Below are 24,501 nucleotides of genomic sequence, written 5' to 3' on the forward strand. Positions count from 1 at the left end.
GAGTAGCTGGGACTACAGGTGCCCGCCACCACACCCGGCTAATTTTTTTGTATTTTTAGTAGAGACGGGGTTTCACCATGTTAGCCAGGCGTGAACCCGGGAGGCGGAGCTTGCAGTGAGCCTAGATCGCACCACTGCACTGCATCCTGGGCGACAGAGCAAGACTCTGTCTCAAAAAAAAAAAAAAAAAAAAAAAAGTTACTATGTGCACACATGTGCACAAGTCATATAAAATATATAAAAAAAGAAACAGCCAGATGGTTGACACTTTTTATAACCATCTTGAAATTACAGAAATAATGGGAGGCCCGGAGCACAGCAAAACAGGTTAAAGGAAGGGGAGAGGAGGGACTTGGCTAGCAAAGGTCTTGTTCTGCAGGTGACACCTCACAGCTGGTGCTCTGCGGAGCCTGTGGTAAGCAAGTCCTTCAGACCCTTAAAGGGGTCCCGCCTCTCAGTTTGTCTTTCCTAGATCCAGACATGGAGACTGCAGAGAAAGGCTGTGTGCATCTGCTGTCTATTCCACCATCTCCTCTGCAGAGGCGGATTTCCCTGACTGAAGACCACGTTGCAGGCCCACAGCTGCCTACAAGCCCTCTGGGCAACCATCCCAAAATATGGCTAAGAAGCCTATTCTGAGGTTAAACATTTTTGGTTTCTTTCAGTGAGAGGCAAGGGTCTTTCAGACTAGGGAGGTAGATATGCAGCAGCCTCAGGTGCCCTAGGTGCTTTGCAGCTATGCTGGCCAGGGCACCCGAGGTAGGTCCCCTCTGCACCAGTCTCACACCCTGCCTGGGGGACAGTAGTGGAGAAAGCGGTGAAAGCAGGTCTGAGGCAGGTGTGGAGATCAGTACAGGTGGCCTGGGCGAAGGGCAAAGGGTTAAAAGAATGTTGGGAGCCATGGGTGACTGGCTGCATAGGTACCATGAAGACCACTATGGGCTGCAGGGTGTGGATGAGGGGACAGTTTGCCCCAGAGACCAAACCTGGTTTGTGTCAAACATCACAGGATTCTTATTTTGTATTTTTTTAATTTTTAATTTTTTTTTTTTTTTTTTGAGATAGGGTCTCACTCTCGCCCATGCTGGAGTGTAGTGGCATGATCTTGGCTCACGGCAACCTCTCCACCTCCCAGGCTCAAGTGATCCTTCCGCCTCAGCCTCCCGAGTAACTGAGACTACAGGCGAAAGCCACCACACCCAGCTAATGTTTATTTTTTGTAGAGGCAGGGTCTCACTGTGTTGCTCAGGCTGGTCTCAAACTCCAGGGCTCAAGTGATCCACCCACCTCAGCCTCCCAAAGTGCTGGGATTATAGTCATGAGCCACCACATCCAGCCAGCACCACAGGATTAAGCAGACATGATGAGTCTTTGACATGGGCAAACCAGGGCCCAGAGAGGTGACTTGGGACAGGGCTGTCTCTTCAGTCCTTACCACACCGTGGACAAGATCAACCTTAAGACAGCACCCTGGGCTCTCACTGGACCCTGGATTCCAGCTCACAGCACACAAAGCAAACTGATCCCTGGACACCTGTTGCTGCCTAGCAGCATTCTGGTCAGTTTGCATCCTTGAAGTGACATAAGCAGGGAACCAATTCAGAGCAACATTTATTTATCAAGACAGGGTTTCACTCTGTCACCCAGGCTGGAGTGCAGTGGTGCAATCACGGTTCACTGCAACTTCTGCCTCCTGGGCTTAAGCGATCCTTCGACCTCAGCCTCCCAAATAGTTGAGACTACAGGTGCCTGCCACCACGCCTGGCTAATTTTTTATTTCCTTTTTTGATAGAGATAAAGTCTCACCATGTTTCCCAGGCTGGTCTTGAACTCCTGGACTCATCCTAAAGTGCTGGCCTCTCATTCCCTGTCTGTGCACACCTCACGGCAAGGGCCAGCCCGTTTCCTCCTGGTCACCTCCAAATCTTGCTGCTTTTAATTCAACTCAGAGGTATGCACGTGAGGTAGGAGGGCAGGGGAGGTGGGGATGGCAGGACATGGATGGTCCTTGAGGCGTCGACTCTGGGTGTCATGGACTGTGAGAGTCAAGAAGGGCAGTGGCCTGCCTAACTTGGGTTCAAAAGTGTCACTCTGGCCACTGCGGTGAGAACTGAAACCAGCCAGGCCAATTCTCCATTGTTTCTGCTCTTCCAGGCAGGAGAATATTAGGCCTGGAGTCAGAAGGTAGCAGTGGCTGGGGATTGTCGGGGGGTGTTGGGAAGAAGTGGTCCTTTGGTCAGGGTGGGAAGCCAACAGGATTTCCTGGTGCATTGGAGGTGAAAGCGAAGAGGCACTGGTGGCTGTGCTTTGGTCCTGAGCAGCCAGAAGCCAGTTGCCATCACCTATGACAAGGGAGACGGCACCTGGAGCAGAGCCCAGTATGGGGTGCGTTCAGGGTAGATCAGGAGGTATGAGTGGGCAGTGGGCAAGTGAGGCTGGGGGTTGTCGGGGAGGCCTGGGTTGCAGGTGTAAGCGTGGGACCCACGTCAGATTGGTGGCGGGTCACGCACACTGGGCTGGCTTTCAGGTCCTCCTCGCTGGCTTCCCGCTCCCAGGGACTTTCTCCTCCCAGATTCCTTAGCTGGGTAAGGGGTAGGACAGAGCCCTTTCCTAGGGAAGCCCGGCATCCCTTGCTGTCCAGGGAAGGGGGAGTCCTTCCAGACCCTGGCAGCTACTCCGCCCCTCCCCTGGCCTCCCCAGGCCTAGCCAGGGCTGGGTTCTCACCCACCTGTGCCACCCTGCCTTGTTACCCGGAAGCACAGCCTTGGGGACTGAGCGGGCCCTCACTGTCACTTTAAGAAGGGAATCAGCCACCTTGTGTTCACCACCTCTGGGGAAGGTGTGAGAGGGGAGAAGGAAGTGGCTGTTTGGCTGCTGACAACATGAAGACTTCCTGCGATGAGAACAGAGGCACAGGTGCTGGCCCTGCAGTCCCCAGAACCCGGACTGGAGGGGGCCATGGGGCGCCGGACCCTGGCCCTGCCCTGGGTGCTGCTGACCCTGTGTGTCACTGCGGGTGAGTGCCAGCACCAGAGAGGGGCAGGGGCTGCAGGGAGGGCGATGTAGGACAACAGCCCACCAACCTTGCTGCTGTTCCACAGGGACCCCGGAGGTGTGGGTGCAAGTTCAGATGGAGGCCACTGAGCTCTCGTCCTTCACTATCCATTGTGGGTTCCTGGGGCCTGGCTCCATCTCCCTGGTGACTGTGAGCTGGGGAGGCCCCGATGGTGCTGGGGGGACCAAGCTGGCTGTGTTGCACCCAGAACTTGGCACCCGGCAATGGGCCCCTGCTCGCCAGGCCCGCTGGGAAACCCAGAGCAGCATCTCTCTCGCCCTGGAAGACTCTGGGGCCAGCAGCCCCTTCGCCAACACCACCTTCTGCTGCAAGTTTGCATCCTTCCCTGAAGGCTCCTGGGAGTCCTGTGGGAGCCTCCCGCCCAGCTCAGACCCAGGTGGGGCCAGGGCGAGGAGCCCAGGAGGGCAGGGAGGGGCTTGGACACTGGCCACCGATCTGATTCTTGTCTCTGTGCCCAGGGCTCTCTGCCCCGCCAACTCCTGTCCCCATTCTGCGGGCAGATCTGGCCGGGATCTTGGGGCTCTCAGGAGTCCTCCTCTTTGGCTGTGGATACCTCCTTCACCTGCTGCGCCGACAGAAGCACCGGTGAGACCTGGGCCCTGTTCACATCCCCCTGACACTGGGCTGGCCACATGCCCTGCAGAGCTCTGACCATCCTCGCTCTCTCCCAGCCCTACCCCTAGGCTACAGCCATCCCACACCAACTCCCAGGCACTGACAGCACAAGCATGGGTGAGGAGGAGGGCTGCTTTGGGGACGAGGTGGCAGGGGAAGGGGGGCCAGGGCTGGACCCAAGCTGTACAGACTCACTTGACCCTCCTTCCCCCGTGCAGGCGCCCAGCCAGGCCTCCCAGGCTGCTCTCCACGACCCTTATGCCACTATCAACACCAGCTTCTGCCCAGCTACTTTGGACACGGCTCACCCCAACGGGTGGGCATCGCTCCCCACCCACGCCGCACACCAGCCCCAGGGCCCTGCCGCCTCGGCCTCCACACCCATCCTTGCACGTGGCAGCTTTGTCTCTGTTGAGAACGGACTCTACACTCAGGCATGGGAGAGGCCTCCCCACACCGGTCCCGGCCTCACTCTTTTCCCTGACTGTCGGGGTCCCAGGGCCGTGGAAGGACGCTTCGGAGTTCGATGAGAGAGACCATGAGGCCACTGGACTTTCCCCTTCCCTGGCCTCCTGGGCGCCACCCCCTTACTTTATTCTTGGGCCTCCAATAAGTGTACCACGGGTACTTGGCCAGGCCCACCTGCTGCGGATGTGGTCTGTGTGTGTGCATGCGTGGGGGTGTGTGGGCACAGGTGTGAGTGTGTGCGTGACAGAACCCCATTCCAGTCGTTTCCTGCCGTGACGAAGTCAGCAACACAGTTTCTCTGACTTGGGCCTTGACTGTGCTGCTTCTTTGGGGGTGAAGAGACTGGGGAGGCAGTCTCCACCCCTGGAGGAAGAAGCCAGGTGAGAACCAGAGTGGGTTGGGGCCTCCTTGCAGGGTTGGAGTTGGCCCAGGGAGAGGGCAGTGTCCCAATCTTAGAGATCTGTCCTGGCTTCTTGGGGTGGCGGGGGGTTGGGGGAGCTTCCTGAGGGACACTTCTAGCTGCCTAGATAGAACTGGGGGATCCCAGCAGGATGGTTTCTGCTCCAATCCCACCATGTCCTAGGACAGCTGCAAGGGTTCCTGGGGCTTCAGCCTGAGAGAAGTCCCTGTGGTTTGACCTGGCATCCTTCTGCCGGGCTCCCTGCTGTGGCCTGGTCTGCGGTCCTGATGCCCTCCTTCCATAGCGGGTGTCAGGCAGGGGGTGGAGAGTAGGGGGATTCGCCTGAAATCTTCCCTCAGTCACTTCCCCCACCTCCTCTCCGGGCAGGCAGAGGCCTTCACAGACGTGGGGGCCTCCCCACAAAATGTTCCATCCAGAGCCGGCCCTTCTGCTTGTGGGCCCCACAGCCTGGGCCTGATGGGGCTTTTGCCACACGAGACAGCGTGAGAGAGAGGGCTCTGGGCTTCGAGACTCCCCAGGAACGTAGCAGGCCCTAGGTGGCGGGGCTGTGTCGTTCCAGAGCCAGGCTGAGGCTGCTGCCTGAGCAGGGGTGAGCACCCCTGGGGAGGAAGGGCACCCGCCCCTCAGCCCCTCCCTGGGACTGCATGGGGGACATCGCAGGAAGTGCCAGCTGCCAATCAGGAACCATGCCCTACGTCCAGCTCAGGGACGGCCTGCCCAGAGGCTGCATCCACCCTCACCACCCTCCGCAGCCCAGCGCACTGCCCCAGGCAGGCCCTGATGTGGCCTTGCCAGGACCCAGCCCCATCCAGTTCCCAGCTCTGTACTATGCTGGAAAGAGGGTGGTTGCAGGTGGTCAGGCCTGCCTTCCTCAGCTGGTGGTCATCCTCCTCCTCCCAGAAACCCTCAGCACTGGCCTAGGCAGCTCAGCAGTTCCTCCAAGACTGGGGGCTCAAGGAAGAGACGAAGGGTTGCTGCAGAGGTCCCCAAGGAGCGTGAGGAAGGCAGTGCCGGGAGGAAGATGACAGGGAGGGAAGGGAGAGAGCAAAAGCACCCTGGACCCAGGGTGGGTGTGAACAGTGGGGCTTGTAAGGTCTCAGGGGAAACCTAAAGGGGATCTCCAGAAAGCTGGGTATCTCTAAGAAGCAGACAAAGGGGGGCCGGGCGCGGTGGCTCACGCACGCCTGTAATCCCAGCACTTTGGGAGCCCCATGCGGGTGGATCATGAGGTCAGGAGATTGAGACCACCCTGGCTAACACGGTGAAACCCTGTTACTACTAAAAATACAAAAAACTAGCCGGGTGTGGTGGTGGGCGCCTGTAGTCCCAGCTACTCTGGAGACTGAGGCAGGAGAATGGCGTGAACCCGGGAGGCAGAGCTTGCAGTGAGCCAAGATCGCGCCACTGCACTCCAGCCTGGGCAACAGAGTGAGACTCTGTCTCAAAAAAAAAAAGGCAGACAAAGGGGGAGCTCTGAGGGACCCCCTGCCAGGGCCACTTGCCCATCACACAGTGGAGGAAGAGTCCCCTGGCCTGAACCTGTCTTCCATAAGCTTAGGAGGCTGCAGCCCAGCCTGGTCCCTGTGGGACTCAGAGCCAAACACCTTGGGACCCAGAAAGTATCCCGACATCCAGCCTGCTCCGTGCTGCCCAACCTCAAGTGTGAGAGCCAGCAGCAGCGACAAAGGGCGCCCTGAGAGTGTGTGGTGCACTGTGCTGTGGTGCATGGTTGAGCCTGAGACCCAGAGACCAGAGTGCTGTTGGTTCAGTGTGCATGGAAATTGAGGCCTGAGGGAGCTGATGTGCTCTAGGGGAAGAGCTGAATCAGCCCAGCAGCAGCACCTGCTTCCCCTCCAGTGGCCCCAGGGGCCCAGGACAAGCCCCAACACCCATGGCCCACAGTAAGGTTTCAGCTTTGAATGGACCTGGGTTTGAATCCTGGGGGTCCCTCCCTGGCCGTGTGGCACCCATGTGACTCACGTTGAGCATCAGATACATGAGAAGGGCGAGGAGACCTGCAGGGATGTGAAGATTGTAAACCAGGAGGCTCCCAAGGCCTGAGCAACTCTTCCCAGATGGTCTTATCTTACAAGTCAGGAGGTGGGTATTTTCAGGATGTCCAATTTGACAGATGTGGAGCCTGAGGTGCAAAGCATTGCCGTAACCCGCCCAGGGGGCACAGGGCTGGGAGGAAGAGGAGTTCTTGGGGAAGGAGGGCAGGGGGCAGGCCTGGACAAGCATGTTCCTGGTGGGTGGAGGCGCAGCTGGCTGATGAGGGTGCTCTGAGAGCAGTCTCACATCTACACCAGGTGGTGTGGCTGACATTGCTTGGGGGCCAGGCCAGATCATGTCTGAAAGGCCTGAGTGTCAGGGCCTAAGTCAAGGGTGAGATACACCATGTTCATATATCACAAGGCTCATTGTTGTTTTGGTGGTGGTGGTTTTTTTTTTTTTTTTTTTTTTTTGAGATGGAGTCTTGTACTGTCACCAGGTTGGAGTGCAGTGGCGCAATCTCAGCTCACTGCAACCTCTGCCTCCTGGTTTCAAGCGATTCTCCTGCCTCAGCCTCCTGAGTAGCTGGAACTACAGGCGCCCACCACCACGCCCAGCTAATTTTTGTATTTTTAGTAGAGACGGGGTTTCACCATGTTGGCCAGGGTGGTCTTGATCTCCTGACCTCATGATCCGCTCACCTCAGCCTCCCAAAGTGCTGGGATTTCAGGCGTGAGCCACCGTGCATGGCCTAGTGGTGGTGTTTTGGGACAAGGTCTCACTCTGTCATCCGGGCTGTGCAGTGGTGGGATCTCAGCTCACTGCAGCCTCAACCTCCTGGGCTCAAACGATCCTCCCGCCTCCGGCTCCCAAGTAGCTGGGACCACAGGCACGTGCCACCATACCTGGCTAATTTTTGTAGTTTTTCTTTTTTTTTTTTTTTTGTAGAGATGAAGTTTCATTGCCCAGGCTGGTCTCAAACTTTGGGCTCAAGTGATCTGCCTTCCTTGGCCTCCCAAAGTGCTGGGATGACAGGCATAAGCCACTGTGCCTGGCTAAGGCTCACTGTTAACAGGTCAATATCCCCAAATTGATTTTTTTTTTTTTTTTTTTTTGAGATGGACTCTTCCTGTCACCCAGGCTGGAGTGCAGTGGTATGATCTTGGCTTACTGCAGCCTCCACCTCCCGGGTTCTAGTGATTCTCCTGCATCAACCTCCCGAGTAGCTGGGACTACAGGTGTGCACCGTTGTGTCCAGCTAATTTTTGTATTGTTCTTTTTTTTAGTAGAGACGGGGGTTTCACCATGTTGGCTGGGCTGGTCTTGAACTCCTGACCTCAGGTGATCCGCCCACCTTGGCCTCCCAAAGTGCTGGGATTACAGACATGAGCCACTGTGCCCCACCTGAATAAGAACTTCTTTTTTTTTTTTTTTTTTTTTTGAGACGGAGTCTCGCTGTGTCGCCCAGGCTGGAGTGCAGAGGCCGGATCTCAGCTCATTGCAAGCTCCGCCTCCCGGGTTTTTACGCCATTCTCCTGCCTCAGCCTCCCGAGTAGCCGGGACTACAGGCGCCCACCACCTGGCCCGGCTAGTTTTTTGTATTTTTTAGTAGAGACGGGGTTTCACTGTGTTAGCCAGGATGGTCTCGAACTCCTGACCTCGTGATCCACCCATCTCGGCCTCCCAAAGTGCTGGGATTACAGGCTTGAGCCACCGCGCCCGGCCAAGAACTTCTTAATCAAAATTTCAGCATGGCTCCTGGTCAGAATTGACCAGCTGATTTAATAAGTTGATGTAAAAATTTTACAGTCGGCTACCCCTGGGAGGGGGAGTCTCTCCCTAGTCAGTGAGGTACCAGATGCCAGAGCATTGGCAGTGTACAAGGGGCTCAGCCCTGTGGCTCATGTGTGTAATCCCAGCACACTGGGAGGATGCCTTGAGCCTGGGAGATTGAGGCCAGCCTGGGTAACAGAGTGACACCACATCTCTGCAAAAAAGAAGAAAATTAGAGGGGAACTGTGGTGCATGCCTATAGTCCCACCTACAGGCAGAGCGAGACCATGTCCCCCACTAAAAAAAGGCCAAGAATGCAGGCAATATAGATAATATGGGCCCTGTGATGGGTGGAGGCCAAATAGATCAATACAGAATTGAAGAAGACACAAAACACTTGTATTTCCAGCGTAGCACACTGGCTAGGACAGTACTGTGAAGGGAGGCAGTGAGAGCAGACGTCTGTGCCTCATTCCTGATCTCAGAGTGGGTGCCAAGGAGCGGGGGGCAAGGGGCTGGGGCAGGGATAGACTTGGCTGGTGAGGAAAGGAGGATAGTTTTTGAGGGAAGGTGGGGACATACAAGCAGCAGTTCTCAAAACGTGGTTCAGGGTCCTGGTCCCCTCCCTCCCCCTGCACCTGAACACACTGCATCCCACGCCTCTCCCATGGCCACCTGCTGGGCTAACAGGCTGCATTTAGGCTCTGCCCCTGTTGGAATCATGCCCTCCTCCAGGGCTGCCTTCTCCCAAAAGCCCCCTCTGAGAGACAGCCACAGCCCCAGGCTTAGCCCCAGGCCCTGTCACTGATGTTGGGGGAGGGAGGATGAACCACCCAGGAGACCTCACACCATCCTAGAGCAGAAATCCTGACGCAAAAGGAATCTCCCATGGGGGTTCAGCTGGGTCCAGGGCCCGGAAAGTGACATAAACGTGTACCTTGCATCTAAGAACGCACGTGGCGGTACCAGGCCTGAGGCCCTTGGGGAGGATGTGCCCTCCAGAGCTACCCAGAGGCTGTTGGCTAAAAGTTCTATGTCACCCCCTCCTCGGGCAGCCTGGTAAGCAGGTGACCTTCCAGCTGGGTCCCATGGCTCATGGGCAAGGCAGGAATGGAACCAAGAGTCAGTCCTCAGTGGCTGGGCGTCGTATCCCATGCCTGTAATCCCAGCACTTTGGGAGGCTGAGGTGGGCAGATCACTTGAGGCCAGGAGTTCAAGACCAGCCTGGCCAACATGGTGAAACCCTGTCTCTACTAAAAATACAAAAATTAACTGGGCATGGTGGCACGCACTTGTAATTCCCAGCTACTTAGAAGGCTGAGGCAGGAGAATTACTTGAACCCAGGAGGCAGAGGTTACTGTGAACCAAAATCGCACTACTGAACTCCAGCCTGGGTGACACAGTGAGACCATCTTAAAAAAAAAAAAAGTCCTCAGGTAGGGTGGACCACCCTCTCAAGGCCCTGCCCAGACAGCCAGGGGGCCCCTTGTCCTCTCTTCAGCCCACCGTTGCATGTGGGACCAGTTCAGTCCAAAGCCCCCATGCCTCCGTTTTCCTGTGGGTTGAATGGGGAGAATGAGGCATTGAGGGCCTGGCTCAGACGGAGGGGTTTCCTGAGCACAGGGGAACATGTTTCCTCCGGCCTGTGAAGGGAGGGAGGGAGGGCTGACCTGACTGGCCCTGGGAAGCACAGAGGAGCCTACTGGGGCCAGGGAAGAGACTAAGAGAAGGGAGGCCCGTCCCTGCCTGCTTCTGTCTCAAGAAGGCTGATGCCATTTCCTCTGACGAAATCCTGTCTTCCTGCCCCCACGGCCCCTTAGCTGGAGGGGCCACCTCACCCTGGAGAGGGTGGGCAGAGCCTCCTACGGAGGGAGCCCTGTGGGCCACCAAAGCTCCCCGCTCCAGCGACCACCCCAGGCAAAGGCCAGCAGAAACCCGTTAGAGATGGGTCCAGGACTGTGTGCGGGGTGCCCACTGTTGCTCTGAGCCTTCACTTCCTTCTGTGTCCAAGGAAGCTTCTGGATCAGCCAAGGGCTCAGGTGTGTGGAGGGAATGACCTGAGGTGCTGTATGAAGGGACGGCCTCCTGTCCTGCACTCAGAAGTTGAGGCCCAGAGATTCTGCCCTTCAGCCAGGCCCAGACGTCTGGGTAGAGGGAGCTCTGGTCCTGGAACTGCCACTGCAAGTCACGTGGCCTGGGGCAGGGCTTCTTGGAGCCCTGTCCCTGCCTGTGTAGGATGGGGAGGTCAGAGGGGAGCCTGCAGATCCAGTCTCACGTCTAGGAGGTGAAGGGGTGGCCTCCAGAAGGACCAGTCTGTGTAGGGGACCATCAGCCCCCTCACCCCTTGAGCAAGGTGGGGTGCTTGCACCAAGGGAGCGGGCCTGGCATGGGAAGAGGCCAGCTGGGCCCTGGTGGTGCCTGGGGACTGCATGGGAGTCCCTGCCGGAGAGAGAGGGAAAGAAGACAAGCTGGGGACTCTGGTGCTTGGGCTGGGGACTGAGCGCCTGTGACCTCCACCGGCTTCCTCCTCCTCCTCCCTGAGGACTGAATCTGGGACACAGAAGGGCAGAGATTCAGGCCTGCCTTTCCTCTCCCTGAAAGATCCTGTGCTGGCCCTGGGCAAAGAGAAGGATGAGAAGTGAAGCTGAGTGAGGTGGGGCTGCAGGGATCCAGGTGGGAGGGGCCCAGCCAGCCAAGGTCAGGCCCGGCCCCTCAGCAGGAGGATGGGCACTGGGGCTCTTGGGCAGGGCTGACTTGACACTGACCACAAGGGAGGCCCTTTTGCAATAAGAGGAAAAAAACCAGATGGATAAAGGAAGTGCTGGTCATCCTGGACGTGCACGGGTTTGAGGAAGGCTCCCGGCCGCCACAGCCCTCTGCGGAGCCTGAGCCCGGCTGCCCCCACTCACCTCAACCCCCAGGTGGCCCCACCACAGGGCCCCTCTCTGCCTGGACGGCTCTGCTGGTCTCCCCATCCCCTGGAGGAGAGCAAAGCCATGGGCCGGCCCCTGCTGCTGCCCCTGCTGCCCCTGCTGCTGCCGCCAGCATTTCTGCAACCTGGTAAGTGCCCAGGACCGCCCAGATGTGGGCTCTGCCCAAACCACAGGAGGGGCCAACCCGAGACAAAGGTGGGACATCTTGGGGAGGGCCCAGGCTCCCACCACCAGGAAACAAGGGCGGGTCCCACAGGGGCGGGTGCCCCCATCCTCTCTCTCCCATGCCTGAAGAGTGGGAGACCCAGGCCAGAAGTCAGTCCAGCCACCTGTCACACGACTGCCTGTGGCTGAAGGTGCGGGAGGGTCTGGGGTCACCCTCTTTGTGTCTTGCGGTGGCTTCAAGGTCTCTCCCCCACTCTCTCCCTCCCACCTCTAGGTGGCTCCGCGGGATCCGGTCCAAGCGGCCCTTATGGGGTCACTCAACGAAAACACCTCTCAGCCCCTATGGGTGGCTCCGTGGAAATTCCCTTCTCCTTCTATCACCCCTGGGAGTTAGCCGCAGCTCCCAACATGAAAATATCCTGGAGACGGGGCAACTTCCACGGGGAGTTCTTCTACAGAACAAGGCCAGCTTTCATTCACGAGGATTACTCGAACCGGCTCCTTCTGAACTGGACAGAGGGTCAGGACCGCGGGCTCCTCAGGATCTGGAACCTGCGGAAGGAGGACCAGTCTGTGTATTTCTGCCGAGTCGAGCTGGACACACGGAGATCAGGGAGGCAGCGGTTGCAGTCCATCGAGGGGACCAAACTCACCATCACCCAGGGTGAGTCCAGCTGCCCCGGCACGCGCCTTGCCCACTGCAGTCAGGGTTTTTGGTGACTGGTGACGTCTTCACATTTAAACCCAGTTGTCTGGATTGAGAGCTGTCAGCATTTCACCTTGCTACCCCTTCCTTGTGTGGGCTTCTGAGAGCGGCTTGCTCATCCTGAATGTCCCCCAATCTAGAAAGCAGCACACCATGCCTTTCACCCTGATGCCCCGCACCCCCAGAAGAGGGTCTGCTCATTCCTCATCTCTCCCCAGCTGTCATGACCACCACCACCTGGAGGCCCAGCAGTGCAACCACCACAGCTGGACTCAGGGTCACAGAAGGCAAAGGGCACTCAGAATCATGGCACCTAAGTCTGGACACTGCTATCAGTGTGGCATTGGCTGTTGCTGTGCTCAAAACTGTCACTTTGGGACTGCTGTGCCTCCTCAGGTGGAAAAGAAGGAAAGGTAAGTGCCCAGGACATGCTGTCTCCTCAAGCCTCCAAGCTGGGGTTTCTCAGAGCCCACCTGCAGCTAAGGGATTTCAGAAATACGCAGACCCTGCTGGCTCCCCTCAAGCCCACTGAGGCCAACTCCGTGGCCTGTGCTGGGGCGTCTGCATCTCGGGGGCTCCTGCAGTGGGGTCATGCAGGGTCACGTGTGAGAACTCCCAGCCTCGGTGCAGTGGCTCACGCCTGTAATCCCAGCACTTTGGGAGGCCAAGGGCGGGTGGATCATGAGGTCAAGAGATTGAGACCATCCTGGCCAACATGATGACACCCCATCTCTACTAAAAATACAAAAATTTGCCGGGCGCGGTGGCTCACGCCTGTAATCCCAGCACTTTGGGAGGCCGAGGCGGGCGGATCACGAGGTCAGGAGATCGAGATCACAGTGAAACCCCGTCTCTATTAAAAATACAAAAAATTAGCCGGGCACGGTGGTGGGCGCCTGTAGTCGCAGCTACTCGGGAGGCTGAGCCAGGAGAATGGCGTGAACCCGGGAGGTGGAGCTTGCAGTGAGCCGAGATCGCGCCACTGCACTCCAGCCTGGACGACAGAGTGAGACTCCATCTCAAAAAAAAAAAAATACAAAAATTAGCTGGGCATGGTTGCGCACGCTTGTAGGACCAGTTACTCAGAGGCTGAGGCAGGAGAATCGCTTGAATCCTGCAGGTAGAGGTTGCAGTGAGTCAAGATCGCATCACTGCACTCCAGCCTGGTGACAGAATAAGACTCCGTCTCAAAAAAAAAAAAAAAAAAAAAAGAAAGAAAGAAAGAGCCGGGCGCGGTGGCTCACACCTGTAATCCCAGCACTTTGGGAGGCCGAGGCGGGCGGATCACAAGGTCAGGAGATCGAGACCACGGTGAAACCCCGTCTCTACTAAAAATACAAAAAATTAGCTGGGCGCGGTTGTGGGCGCCTGTAGTCCCAGCTACTTGGGAGGCTGAGCCAGGAGAATGGCGTGAACCCAGGAGGCGGAGCTTGCAGTGAGCCAAGATCGCGCCACTGCACTCCAGCCTGGGCGACAGAGCGAGACTCCGTCTCAAAAAAAAAAAAAAAAAGAAAAGAAAGAAAAGAGAGCCCCCAGTCCTCTCTACACAGCTGGATCCCCCCAACTACTTCTCTCTCAGTCATCAATCATTTACCCTCCCCTGAAGGTTCCTGGAGAGGGGAGGGTCTTCCCTGGGAAAAGGACAGAGAGAGGAGAAGCGACCAGAATTGGGCTGAGCTCAGCAGGCACTGGCTGACTGCCCACCTGCCACGGCCTGGCTTGAAACTGGAGAAGCAAAGTAGATAAAGCATAGGCTCTGTTCTCAGGGAACTGGGGGTATGGAGTTGTCAGTTGCCTCAAGGACTAATTGCTTCATTGAGAAAGAGCTATGGTATTGCTAAACAAGGGTAGGAGGAGAGAGGTAATCAGGGAGGACTTCCCAGAGGAGGTGACATCTGCAGATGTCTCAGAGAAGAAAAGAATTCGCTTGGCAAGAGGTGGGGGTGGTGTAGAGGTCACTCACTTTCCTTGCGGGTGGAGGAAACCGTTCCAGGAGCTGTGGGAAGCTTGATGCTGGTGGAGGAGGCAGGAGAGGAGAGGAGACAACCTTGGAAATCATATCCAATAGCCTCTGATCCCAGAGGCAGCGTGAGGCAGCAAAGGGTGACCTCAGCTCCCCATGGGAGACCTCAGTCTGTGGAGCAGCGGGCAGAGGTGGGCCAGGCTGGGTCAGTGCAGTGCAGGGGTGAGGCGGAGAGAGGGAAAGGGCCAGATCCTAGAAAATATTAAGTAATAAAAACCAATGAGATTGATTGTTTGCTGTAGGGGTGAGGGAGCAGGAAGAAGTATCCGTTTCCACTTGAGTGCATGGGGCTGTGATGAAACCATCAAGTACAGTAGACAATAGAGGAGGAGACTATGTTTGGAGGGGAATGATGCCTCGTTTAGTTTGGAATCTTTTTTTGTTTTTGTTTTTGTTTTTGTTGTCTTGTTTTGTTTTTTTTTTTGTTTGTTTGTTTGTTTTTTGAGATGGAGTTTTGTTCTGTCGCCCAGGCTGGAGTGCAGTGGCCGGATCTCAGCTCACTGCAAGCTCCGCCTCCTGGGTTCACGCCATTCTCCTGCCTCAGCCTCCTGAGTAGCTGGGACTACAGGTGCCTGCCACCACGCATGGCTACTCTTTTGTAATTTTAGTAGAGATGGGGTTTCACCGTGTTAGCCAGGATGGTCTCGATTTCCTGACCTCGTGATCCGCCCAACTCAGCCTCCCAAAGTGCTGGGATTACAAGCTTGAGCCACCTCACCCAGCCAGTTTGGAATCTGTTATACTGGAGATCCATGTGTGGCATCTCAGCAGAGTTGTCCTTTGGAAACTTGGATGTACACATTCCCAGTTCAAAAGAGAGGACAAGGCTCCAGGCATCAATGAGTTCTACCTCAATATCCTCCAAACCTGACAGTAAGTTACCATCAAGAAAGTCTTCAGGCCAGGCACAGTGGCTGATGCCTGTGATCCCAGCACTTTGGGAGGCTGAGGCGGGTGGATCACCTGAGGTCAGGCATTCAAGACCAGCCTGGCCAAAATGGTGAAACCCCGTCTCAATTAAAAACACAAAAAATTAGCTGGGCGTGGTAGCGGACACCTGTAGTCCCAGCTACTCAGGAAGCTGAGGCAGGAGAATTGCTTGAACCTGGGAGGCAGAGGCTGCAGTAAGCCGAGATGGTGACACTGCACTCCAGTCAGGGTGACAGAGCGAGACTCCGTCTATAAAAAGAAAAAAAAGAAAGTCTTCAGTGCAAGGAGATTCATCCTATCAGCTAGGAAAGCACAGAGGGGAGGAGCTTGGGGTCAGGGCTGCCTGCAGCCAGATCCTGGCCTCATACCCTCGCCAGGGGACAGGCTCGCGGGTACAAAGGCTGTGCACCTCAACTTCCTCATGGAAGCACGTGAGATTATTTTATAACCATAGAGTGGAGACAGTCTCAGTATGACCAAACCCAGGAGCCATATATTAAAATATTGATAAATTTAACTATATAAAAAATTGTTTGCCGGGTGCAGTGGCTCACACCTGTGATTCCAGCAGAAAATCAGGAGATCAGGAGATCACAGAAGGTCCAGGAGCTAGTGAGAGAGCAGGAATGGAGAGCAGGGGGGCCGGTAGGAAGCTTGGAGAATCTGCAAAATAGGAGATCACAAAGGAACAAGAGTCAATGAAGTTCAACAAGAGGTAGGGCGGGATAATGACCAAAGACAGAGGGAACACTTCCAGGTTCGTTCTGTGAGGTCAGCAACACCATGATCTGAGAGCCAGATAAAGACCCTGCAAGAAAACAACACACAAAATACAGACGAAAAGGCCGGTGAATATTGATGGAAAAATCTTCAGCAAAATTCTAGCAAACCAGCTTTGACAGCACGTTAAAAGGATTGTATACCATGACCAAGTTGGAGTTAGTCCTGGAATGCAGGTATCACCCAAGACAGGAAAATTAATCAATGTAGTGCACCCCATTAACAGAAAAAAGGACAAAACCCACATGATTATCTCAACTGCTGCAGAAAAAACATTGGACAAGATTGAATACCCTTTCCTTTTTTTTTTTTTTTTTTTTTTTTTGAGTTGGAGCCTCACTCTGTTGCCCAGCCTGGAGTGCAGCGGTGCCATCTCGGCTCACTGCAACTTCTGCCTCCCAGGTTCAAGAGATTCTTCCACCTTAGCCTTCTGAGGAGCTGGGATTACAGGCGTGCACCACTATGCCCAGCTAATATTTTATTTTTGGAAGAAACGTGGTTTTACTATATTAGCCAGGCTGGTCTCGAACTCCTGACCTCAACTGATCAGCCCGCCTTGGCCTCCCAAAGTGCTGGGATTACAGGCTAAGCCACGGTGCCCAGCTTAAACACCCTTTCCTGGTAAAACACTCCACAAGCCAGGAAGAGAAGGAATGTACTGCAACATAATAAAGGCCAGTCATGCAAGGCCCACAGCTGAAAGTCTTTCAGTCATTTTAGTGAAAGACTGAAATATTTGCCTCCAAGATCAAGAACAAGAGAAGGATGCCCTATCTCACTACTTCTCTTCAACATAGGATTTGAAGTCAGGCCAGGCACAGTGGCTCACACCTGTTATCCCAGCACTTTTGGAAGTCGAGGTAGGTGGATTACTTGAGGCTACGAGTTTGAGACCACCCTGGCCAACATGGCAAAACCCCATCTCTACTTAAAAAAAAAAAAAAAAAAAGATTTGAAGTCCTAGCCAGAGCAATTAAGCAAAGAATCAAAAGGCATCTAATTTGAAAAGGAACAAGCAAAATGATCTCTGTTTGCAGGTGACAAGATCTCATATGTAGAAAATCCTAAGTATTGCACAAAAATACCTGTTGAACGAATGAATTCAGCAAAGTTCCAGGAAACCAATTTAACATACAAGCAAAAATGTACTGCATTTTTGTGCACTAACCATAAACAATCTGAAAAGAAAATTAAGAAAACAATTCCACTTACAATAATGTCAAAAAATAAAGTAAGATCTTTGGAATAAACCTAACCAGGGAAATGAAAGACTTGTACACTGAAACTACGAAACATTTCTGAACAAATGAAAAGAAGACACAAATAAGTGGATGACATTCTTGTTCGTGGAATGGAAGAATTAATATTGTCAAGGTGTCCATGCCACCAACAACAATCTCCAGATCCAATGCAAATCCTATGTAAACCCCAATGGCATTTTTTTTTGGGCTCAAACAGAAAATTCATCCAGAAATTCAAATGGAATCTGAAAGCACTACCACAAACCAAAATAATCTTTAGAAAGGTGAACAGAGTTAGAGGACACGCCTTCCCTGATTTCAGAATATATTAAAAACTATGGTAATCAAAATAATGTGGTACTGAAATAAAGACATAAATAGGCTGGGTGCAGTGGCTCACGCCTGTCATCCCAGCACTTTGGGAGGCCGAGCTGGGCGGATCACCTGAGATTGGGAGTTTGAGACCAGCCTGACCAACGTGGAGAAGCCCCATCTCTACCAAAAATAAAAAATTAGCTGGGTGCGGTGTCTCATGCCTGTAATCCCAGCTACTCGGGAGACTGAGGCAGGAGAATCACTTGAACCCGGGAGGCAGAGGTTGCAGTGAGCCGAGATCACGCCATTGCATTCCAGCCTGGGCAACAAGAGTGAAACTCTGCCAAAAAAAAAAGTAAATAGACCAGTGGAATAGAATACAGAGGAGCCCACAAATAAACCCTCACATAGACAGTCAAATGATCCTCCACAAGGGTGCCAAGATGACCACTCAGCGAAGAATAGTTTCTTCAACAAATGGTGTTGAGAAAGCTGGATACCCTCATGCAAAACATAGAGCTGCATCTCTACCTTATACCACATACAAAAAATTAACTGAAAATGGGTTAAAGACCTCAACGTAAGACCCAAAACTGCCCAATGTCTAGAAGAAAATACAGGAGAAAACAGGGTGATGAGACAAGATGGTAGGTCCTTGCACTATTACCCCCAGACCCACGGTTTGTATTCCACAGGGGAAGGACGGTTTGTACTCCACAGGGGAAGGACGGTTTGTACTCCACAGGGGAAGGATGGTTTGTACTCCACAGGGGAAGGATGGTTTGTACTCCACAGGGGAAGGATGGTTTGTACTCCACAGTTGAAGTATGATCATATCAAGGTTGTTTGACTCTAGGGCAGGATTTGTGATATGTACCTGCTGTTACACAAGGAATGATAGATCAACTGGAAATCTTAGAGGCCTTCCCAAAACTGGAGTTAATCAGAAGCTGCCATGGCAGATTAGCCTCCAAGATGGAGTTGCCTTAGCCTCCGCAATATTAAAAGTAGAACTACCATATGATCCAACAATCTCACTTCTGGGCATATATTCAACAAATTGAAAGCAGGGTCAGGAAGAGGGGTTTGCACACCAATGTTTGTAGTAGCATTACTCAAAATACCCCAAATGTAGAATCAACTGAAATGTCCATCAAACAAAATATGGTGTCTGTAGTCCCAGCTACTCAGGAAGCTGAGGTTGGGAGAATGACCTGAGCCCAGGAGGTTGAGGGTGTAGTGAGCTATGATTGTGCCACTGCACTCCACCATCCTGGGTGACAGAGTAAGATCCTGTCTATTTAAAAAAAAAATAAAAATAAAAATAAAAAAGTTCTGAAAAAAAGAATATTATTAAACCTTTTTTATTTACTTATTTATTTTGAGACAAAGTCCTGCTTTGTCACCCAGGCTGGAGTGCAGCAGTGCAATCTCAGTTCAGTGCAATCTCAGTTCACTGCAACCTCCACCTCCCAGGTTCAAGCGATTCTCTTGGCTCAGCCTCCTGAGTGACTGGGATCACAGGTGTGTGCCAACATGCCCAGCTACTTCTTGTATTTTTGGTAGAGACGGGGTTTCACCATGTTGGCCAGGCTGGTCTCGAACTCCTGACCTTAGGGGATCCACCCACCTTGGCCTCCCAAAGTGCTAGGATTATAGGGGTGAGCCACTGTGCCTGGCCTCAACCTTTAAAGGGAAGGAAATTCTTACACATGCTCTAGTATAAATGAGCCTTGAAGACATTATGCTAAGCGAAATAAGCTAGTTACAAAAAGATAAATAATGTCTGATTCCATTTATATGAGTATCTGGAGTAGCCAGATTCCTAGAAACAGGAAGCAGAAAGGTGGTTGTCAGGGGCATGGAGGAGATGGGAATGGAGAGTTAACATTTGAAGAACATAGAGTTTCAGTTTTACTGGCCCAGTGTGGTGGCTCATGCCTGTGAGGGACATGCCTTGGAAGGCCAAGGTGGGGGGATCACTTGAGGTCTGGAGTTCAAGTCCAGCCTGGCCAACATGGCGAAACCCTGTCTCTACTAAAAATACAAAAAAATTAGCTCTACTAAAAATACAAAAAATGCCCGGCACGGTGGCTCAAGCCTGTAATCCCAGCACTTTGGGAGGCCGAGGCAGGTGGATCACGAGGTCAGGAGATCGAGACCATCCTGGCTAACACGGTGAAACCCTGTCTCTACTAAAAATACAAAAAACTAGCTGGGCGTGGTGATGGGCGCCTGTAGTCCCAGCTACTCAGAGGCTGAGGCAAGAGAATGGCGTGAACCCAGGAGGCGGAGCTTGCAGTGAGCTGAGATCACGCCACTGCACTCCAGCCTGAGCGACACAGTGAGACTCCGTCTCAAAAAAAAAATACAAAAAATACAAAAAATTCGCTGGGTGTGGTGGCGGGCACCTGTAATCCCATCTACTCAGGAGCCTGAGGCAGGAGAATCACTGGAACCCAGGAGATGGAGGTTGCAGTGAGCTGAGATCACGTCACTGCATAGCAGCCTGGGTGACAGAGCAAGACTCCGTCTCAAAAAAAAAAAAAGAAAAGGGCCGGGCGCGGTGGCTCAAGCCTGTAATCCCAGCACTTTGGGAGGCAGAGACGGGTGGATCACGAGGTCAGGAGATCGAGACCATCCTGGCTAACAGGGTGAAACCCCGTCTCTACTAAAAAATACAAAAAACTAGCCAGGCGACGTGGCAGGCGCCTGTAGTCCCAGCTACTCGGGAGGCTGAGGCAGGAGAATGGTGTAAACCCGGGAGGCGGAGCTTGCAGTGAGCTGAGATCCGGCCACTGCACTCCAGCCTGGGCAGCAGAGCCAGACTCTGTCTCAAAAAAAAAAAAAAAAAAGAAAAGAAAAGAAAGAGGACTTTTGAGTTTCAGTTTCGCAAGATGAAAATGTTCTGGAGATCTGTCTCACAACCATGTGAATACACTTAACACTGCCAAACTGTACACTAAGCAATGGTTAGGATGGTAAATTCTTTTTTTTTTTTTTTTTTTTGAGACGGAATCTCGCTCTGTCGCCCAGGCTGGAGTGCGGTGGCTGGATCTCGGCTCACTGCAAGCTCCGCCTCCCGGGTTCACACCATTCTCCTGCCTCAGCCTCCCGAGTAGCTGGGACTACAGGCGCCCGCCACCTCGCCCGGCTAGTTTTTTTGTATTTTTTAGTAGAGACGGGGTTTCACCGTGTTAGCCAGGATGGTCTCGATCTCCTGACCTCGTGATCTGCCCACCTCGGCCTCCCAAAGTGCTGGGATTACAGGCTTGAGCCACCGCGCCCAGCCTAGGATGGTAAATTCTAGGTGTTTTTTTTTTGAGACAGAGTCTCGCTTTGTCACCCAGGCTGGAGTGCAGTGGCGTGATCTTGGCTCAGTACAACTTCCACCTCCCGGGGTCAAGCAATTCTCCTACCTCAGCCTCCTGAGTAGCTGGGACTACAGGCACACACCACCACACCTGGCTAATTTTTGTAATTTTAGTAGAGACGGGTTTTCACCATATTGTCCAGGCTGATCTCGAACTCCTGGCCTCAGGTGATCTGTCCACCTTGGCCTCCCAATCCTGGGATTATCACCAGCGTGAGCCACAGCACCCGGCCTAGGTGTTACGCTGGAAGGAGTAAAAGTTGCAACATGAAAATGATACTAGCAGTTAATATTTCAGAGTTCCCAGTCCCAACATTAAAAAACAACCTATAGAAGTGGAAGGGAAGGCCCCCAGAGTTGAGGGGTGCCGTGAGGCCTGGGTTCAGAGGGTGTCTCTGTGGACGCCGAACCCGGCAGGAGGCTGGATGGTGGAGGGGATGTCTGTGGACCAGGGGCCCAGTGCTTGGGAAGCGCTGCAAGGATGCCAGGGGGACAAGAGGGGCAGAGCACAGTGGAATAGGCAGCAGAAGATTCAGGGTGAGACCAGACAGAGGGGAGGGGGTCCTAGTGGTGGCAACAGAACTTGAACAGCCGCAAACATGAGTCCCAAGCATGAGGCTCCCAAGGCTGGAGGGCAGACCCAGCCGACGCCCAGAAGGAAACCACAGGCATAGTCTCCCTGAGGACTTGGAGGGAGAGGTTGGGGTGCATATGTCAAGGGAAGGGAAGGGAGGGAAGAGATGGGTGGGCAAGGGCTCAGCGGTGGAGGGAGCCAGGTTGGGGGTGAGCAGAGAGCTCAAGAGTGAAGGAAGCCAACAGAGGGTATCAAGGTTGGGGGGTGCCGGTTTCAGGAGGTGATGTGGTGGACAACAGGGAGGACAGGTCAGGGGGTTGCCTCAGGGTGCCGGCTGAGTCCCAGGCCCTTCCTGATGGGTTTGCATGGAGCTGCTCTGCTGCTCTGGTCCCTCTAAGGAGGGCCTCAGCCTAGGGCACAGCAGAGAAGGTGGGATGGAGACTGCCGCCACCTGGATGCCACCCTGACTCACTGTTGGTCTCCCTACAGGTCAGCAGCAGACTAAAGCCACAACTCCAGCCAGGTGAGTGCTGGGCCTCCCTAAGGGGGTAGGGGGTGCAGGTGCGGGCAGGGGGCCACTCCACAGGGAGTGTGCTGCTAAGAACCCCACAAGCCCAGCCTGCCACAAATTCTCCTGAGTTTTTGCCACCACCCACTTAAATCTGATCTCTGAAGCAATTGCCTCACTTGCCCCACTGTAATAATCCTGGCCCTGCATCTAAAAACACTTCCCCTCCTGCAGATAGCAGGGCGCCAAGCAGTGACTTCCGACCAACAGGGTGTGGAGAGACGGGATGTGTATTAGCCCCAGAGGATGTGTTGTGAGACCCGCTTGTGAGTACTCCACACTGGCTCCCCATTGGCAAGATACATGGAGAGCATCCTGAGGACCTAAAAAAGGCAGAGCCACAAGGCAGAAGGAGCCTGGGTCCCTGAATCACCAACTGGAGGAGAGATACCTACCAGAGCCTTCATCCAGGAGCATCCACTCTGCAGTGACACAGGAATGAGGTCTGAACTCCACTGAATTAAATCACTGGCATTCGGGGGCTATTCATTATAGCAGTGCTAAGAGTTCCTTTGTCTTCCCCAAGGATGGAAAACTACAATTTATTTTGCTTACCATATACCCCTTTTCTCCTCGTCCACATTTTCCAATCTGTACAGTGGCTGTCTTCTCCTGTGGCAGGGGTTTTGGGGAATAAACAGTGTGAAACGCTGCTGACACTTCCCTGTGCATCTCCCACGTGGCTGCCAAGTGCCCCTTCCTGCTCTGCAGTATCTGTGTCCAGTCGTGATGCAGGGAGTATCCCCGCTAGTAACAGATGGCGCTCACAGATTTAAGGCAGTTGGAAGCAAGTTTAAGAAGGGAAATCTTTTTTTTTTTTTTTTTTTTTTTGAGACAGAGCCTCACTCTGTCATTACCCAGGCTGGAGTGCAGTGGCACAATCTCAGCTCCCACTGCAACCTCTGCCTCCTGGGTTCAAGCCATTCTCGTGCCTCAGCTTCCCAAGTAGTTGGGATTACAGGCGTGCACGCCCACACTCAGCTAATGTTTGTATTTTTTAGTGGTACTGGGGTTTCGCCAAGTTGTCTAGGCTGGTCTCAAACTCCTGGGCTCAAGCAATCCTCCAGCTTCAGTTTCCCAAATAGCTGCAATTACAGGCGTGAGCCACCGTGCCTGGCTGAAAGGTAATCGTTAAGGAGTGGGCAGGGCAGGAACACTGTCAGAGATGGTGTGGTGGCCAAGGCTAGTACAGCAAATCGGCTGCTTCCTGTGATTGCACGGGTTGGGGGCTCAGTTCCACAAGGCTGCCCCCGCATCAGATGCCAGTCAAAAGCTCACGTGGTGCCTGTGCTTCTGACACAGGGCTATAAAAATTGAGGTTCCCATGATCCCCTCCTTGGGTTCAGTTAATTTTCTAGAATGGCACCTAGAACTCAGGGAAACCCTTTACTCACATGTGCCCCCTTATAAAGGATATTATAGGGCCTGGCGCCAGGGCTCATGCCTGTGATCTCTGCACTTCGAGAGGCTGAGCGGGGAGGTTTACTTGAGCACAGGAGTTTGAGACCAACCTGGGCAACATAGTGAGACCGTATCTCAAAATAAAAACATGGGATATTACAAAGGATAGTGATGAACAGCCAGATACAAGAGATACACAGAGAGAGGCCTGGGGGAAGGCGTGCAGAGCTTCCATGTCTTCCCCAGGTGCTGCACCCTCTAGGAAGCTCCATGAGTTCAGTTATCCAGAAGCCCTCTGCATCCCTTTTGGGTTTTTATGGGCTTCACTATAAAGGCATGAATGGGCCAGGCACAGTGGCTCCTGCCTGTAACCCCAGCACATTTTGAGGCCGAGGTGGGAGAATCAATTGAGCCCTCAAGCGGCAATTGAGGCCGCAGTGAGTTGTGATTGCACCACTGGACTCCAGCCTGGGTGACAGAGAGAGACGCTGTCTCAAAAAAAGACAAAACGAAACAAAACAAAACAAAAAACCTGGCCAATATGGTGAAACTCCATCTCTACTGAAAATGATCGTCGCCTGATCCCCACCCCTTGAAGATGCCTCCACGCCCTCCATACACATTTGGTCAGCACTGACTGCCCGGCACACTGCACTGGGTGACAAGGATCCAAAGCGACACCAGCCAGTGCCCCAGCCCTCAAGCACCTCCCTGTGCAGAAGGAAGACAACACAGAAAAGGGAAGCGTGGTTGTCACAGAGGCCCAGAGGACTGCCGGCTGATGTCACTGAATGGGGAAGTGGTCGGCCGCACGGGCCCTTGGCTCAGTCCTGATGCCACAGTGGATGTTCATGGGCCATGTGACCTCAGGCCAGGCTGAGAACCCCCCTCAGGGCCTCCGTTTCTCTCTGTATGAATTGAGGACCATAACAGAGATGCTGCCTGCCTCCTGGGATTGTCCAGAGAGTTAAAAGCTCTTTTAAAATGCACCTGCTGGGCTGGGCGCGGTGTCTCACACCTGTAATCCCAGCACTTTGGGAGGCTGAGGCAGGCAGATCATGAGGTCAGGAGGTTGAGACCAGCCTGAACAACATAGCGAAACCCCACCTCTACTAAAAATACAAAAAGTAGCCGGGCATGGTGGCA

At 53.8% G+C, this 24,501-nt stretch overlaps 2 protein-coding genes and 1 long non-coding RNA gene across 12 annotated transcripts; 2 read left to right on the forward strand and 1 right to left on the reverse strand.

Annotated features, from left to right (window-relative positions):
• Positions 1–1,594: 1,594 nt before the first annotated feature.
• Positions 1,595–4,257, reverse strand: LOC144339726 (uncharacterized). Its single transcript, XR_013415083.1, has 3 exons — positions 3,084–4,257; positions 2,729–2,893; positions 1,595–2,342 (listed from the first exon to the last, which is right to left on the reverse strand). It is a non-coding gene; the product is annotated as an uncharacterized LOC144339726 (long non-coding RNA).
• On the forward strand, positions 1,829–4,466 carry PVRIG (PVR related immunoglobulin domain containing). Of its 3 annotated transcripts, none has more exons than XM_028845576.2 (5): positions 1,829–1,951; positions 2,800–3,016; positions 3,102–3,452; positions 3,535–3,661; positions 3,910–4,466. In XM_028845576.2, the coding sequence occupies exons 2-5, from the start codon at positions 2,899–2,901 to the stop codon at positions 4,433–4,435; spliced, it is 1,122 nt and encodes a 373-aa protein (XP_028701409.2). In that variant the 5' UTR covers positions 1,829–1,951; positions 2,800–2,898; the 3' UTR covers positions 4,436–4,466. The 3 variants fall into 3 exon arrangements, with proteins under 3 accessions (XP_028701409.2, XP_014989941.3, XP_077852492.1); XM_015134455.3 differs by lacking the exon at positions 1,829–1,951 and adding an exon at positions 3,748–3,808 and having other exon boundaries at positions 2,842–3,016; XM_077996366.1 differs by lacking the exon at positions 1,829–1,951 and adding an exon at positions 3,748–3,808 and having other exon boundaries at positions 2,880–3,016; positions 3,604–3,661.
• Positions 4,409–22,606, forward strand: PILRB (paired immunoglobin like type 2 receptor beta). Of its 8 annotated transcripts, XM_077996368.1 has the most exons (8): positions 4,426–4,539; positions 6,139–6,680; positions 11,219–11,406; positions 11,719–12,108; positions 12,369–12,563; positions 16,681–16,743; positions 21,876–21,909; positions 22,165–22,606. In XM_077996368.1, the coding sequence occupies exons 3-8, from the start codon at positions 11,343–11,345 to the stop codon at positions 22,271–22,273; spliced, it is 855 nt and encodes a 284-aa protein (XP_077852494.1). In that variant the 5' UTR covers positions 4,426–4,539; positions 6,139–6,680; positions 11,219–11,342; the 3' UTR covers positions 22,274–22,606. The 8 variants fall into 8 exon arrangements, with proteins under 8 accessions (XP_077852499.1, XP_028701410.2, XP_077852500.1 ...); XM_077996370.1 differs by lacking the exons at positions 4,426–4,539; positions 6,139–6,680 and adding an exon at positions 7,667–7,794 and having other exon boundaries at positions 9,651–11,406; positions 22,129–22,606; XM_077996373.1 differs by lacking the exons at positions 6,139–6,680; positions 16,681–16,743 and having other exon boundaries at positions 4,409–4,539; positions 22,129–22,606.
• Positions 22,607–24,501: the final 1,895 nt, after the last annotated feature.

The sequence above is a fragment of the Macaca mulatta genome, chromosome 3 (genome assembly GCF_049350105.2).
Source record: "Macaca mulatta isolate MMU2019108-1 chromosome 3, T2T-MMU8v2.0, whole genome shotgun sequence".
Taxonomy (NCBI): domain Eukaryota; kingdom Metazoa; phylum Chordata; class Mammalia; order Primates; family Cercopithecidae; genus Macaca; species Macaca mulatta.

Bases quoted from the DNA above. Each gene is read 5' to 3' on its own strand.
- PVRIG (XM_028845576.2), top strand. From the start codon at position 2,899: ATGAGAACAGAGGCACAGGTGCTGGCCCTGCAGTCCCCAGAACCCGGA. The intron at 3,017-3,101 runs GTGAGTGCCAGC...GCTGTTCCACAG, and splicing joins GACCCTGTGTGTCACTGCGG to GGACCCCGGAGGTGTGGGTG. The intron at 3,662-3,909 runs GTGAGACCTGGG...TCCCCCGTGCAG, and splicing joins CTGCGCCGACAGAAGCACCG to GCGCCCAGCCAGGCCTCCCA.
- PILRB (XM_077996368.1), top strand. From the start codon at position 11,343: ATGGGCCGGCCCCTGCTGCTGCCCCTGCTGCCCCTGCTGCTGCCGCCA. The intron at 11,407-11,718 runs GTAAGTGCCCAG...TCCCACCTCTAG, and splicing joins GCCAGCATTTCTGCAACCTG to GTGGCTCCGCGGGATCCGGT. The intron at 12,109-12,368 runs GTGAGTCCAGCT...ATCTCTCCCCAG, and splicing joins CAAACTCACCATCACCCAGG to CTGTCATGACCACCACCACC.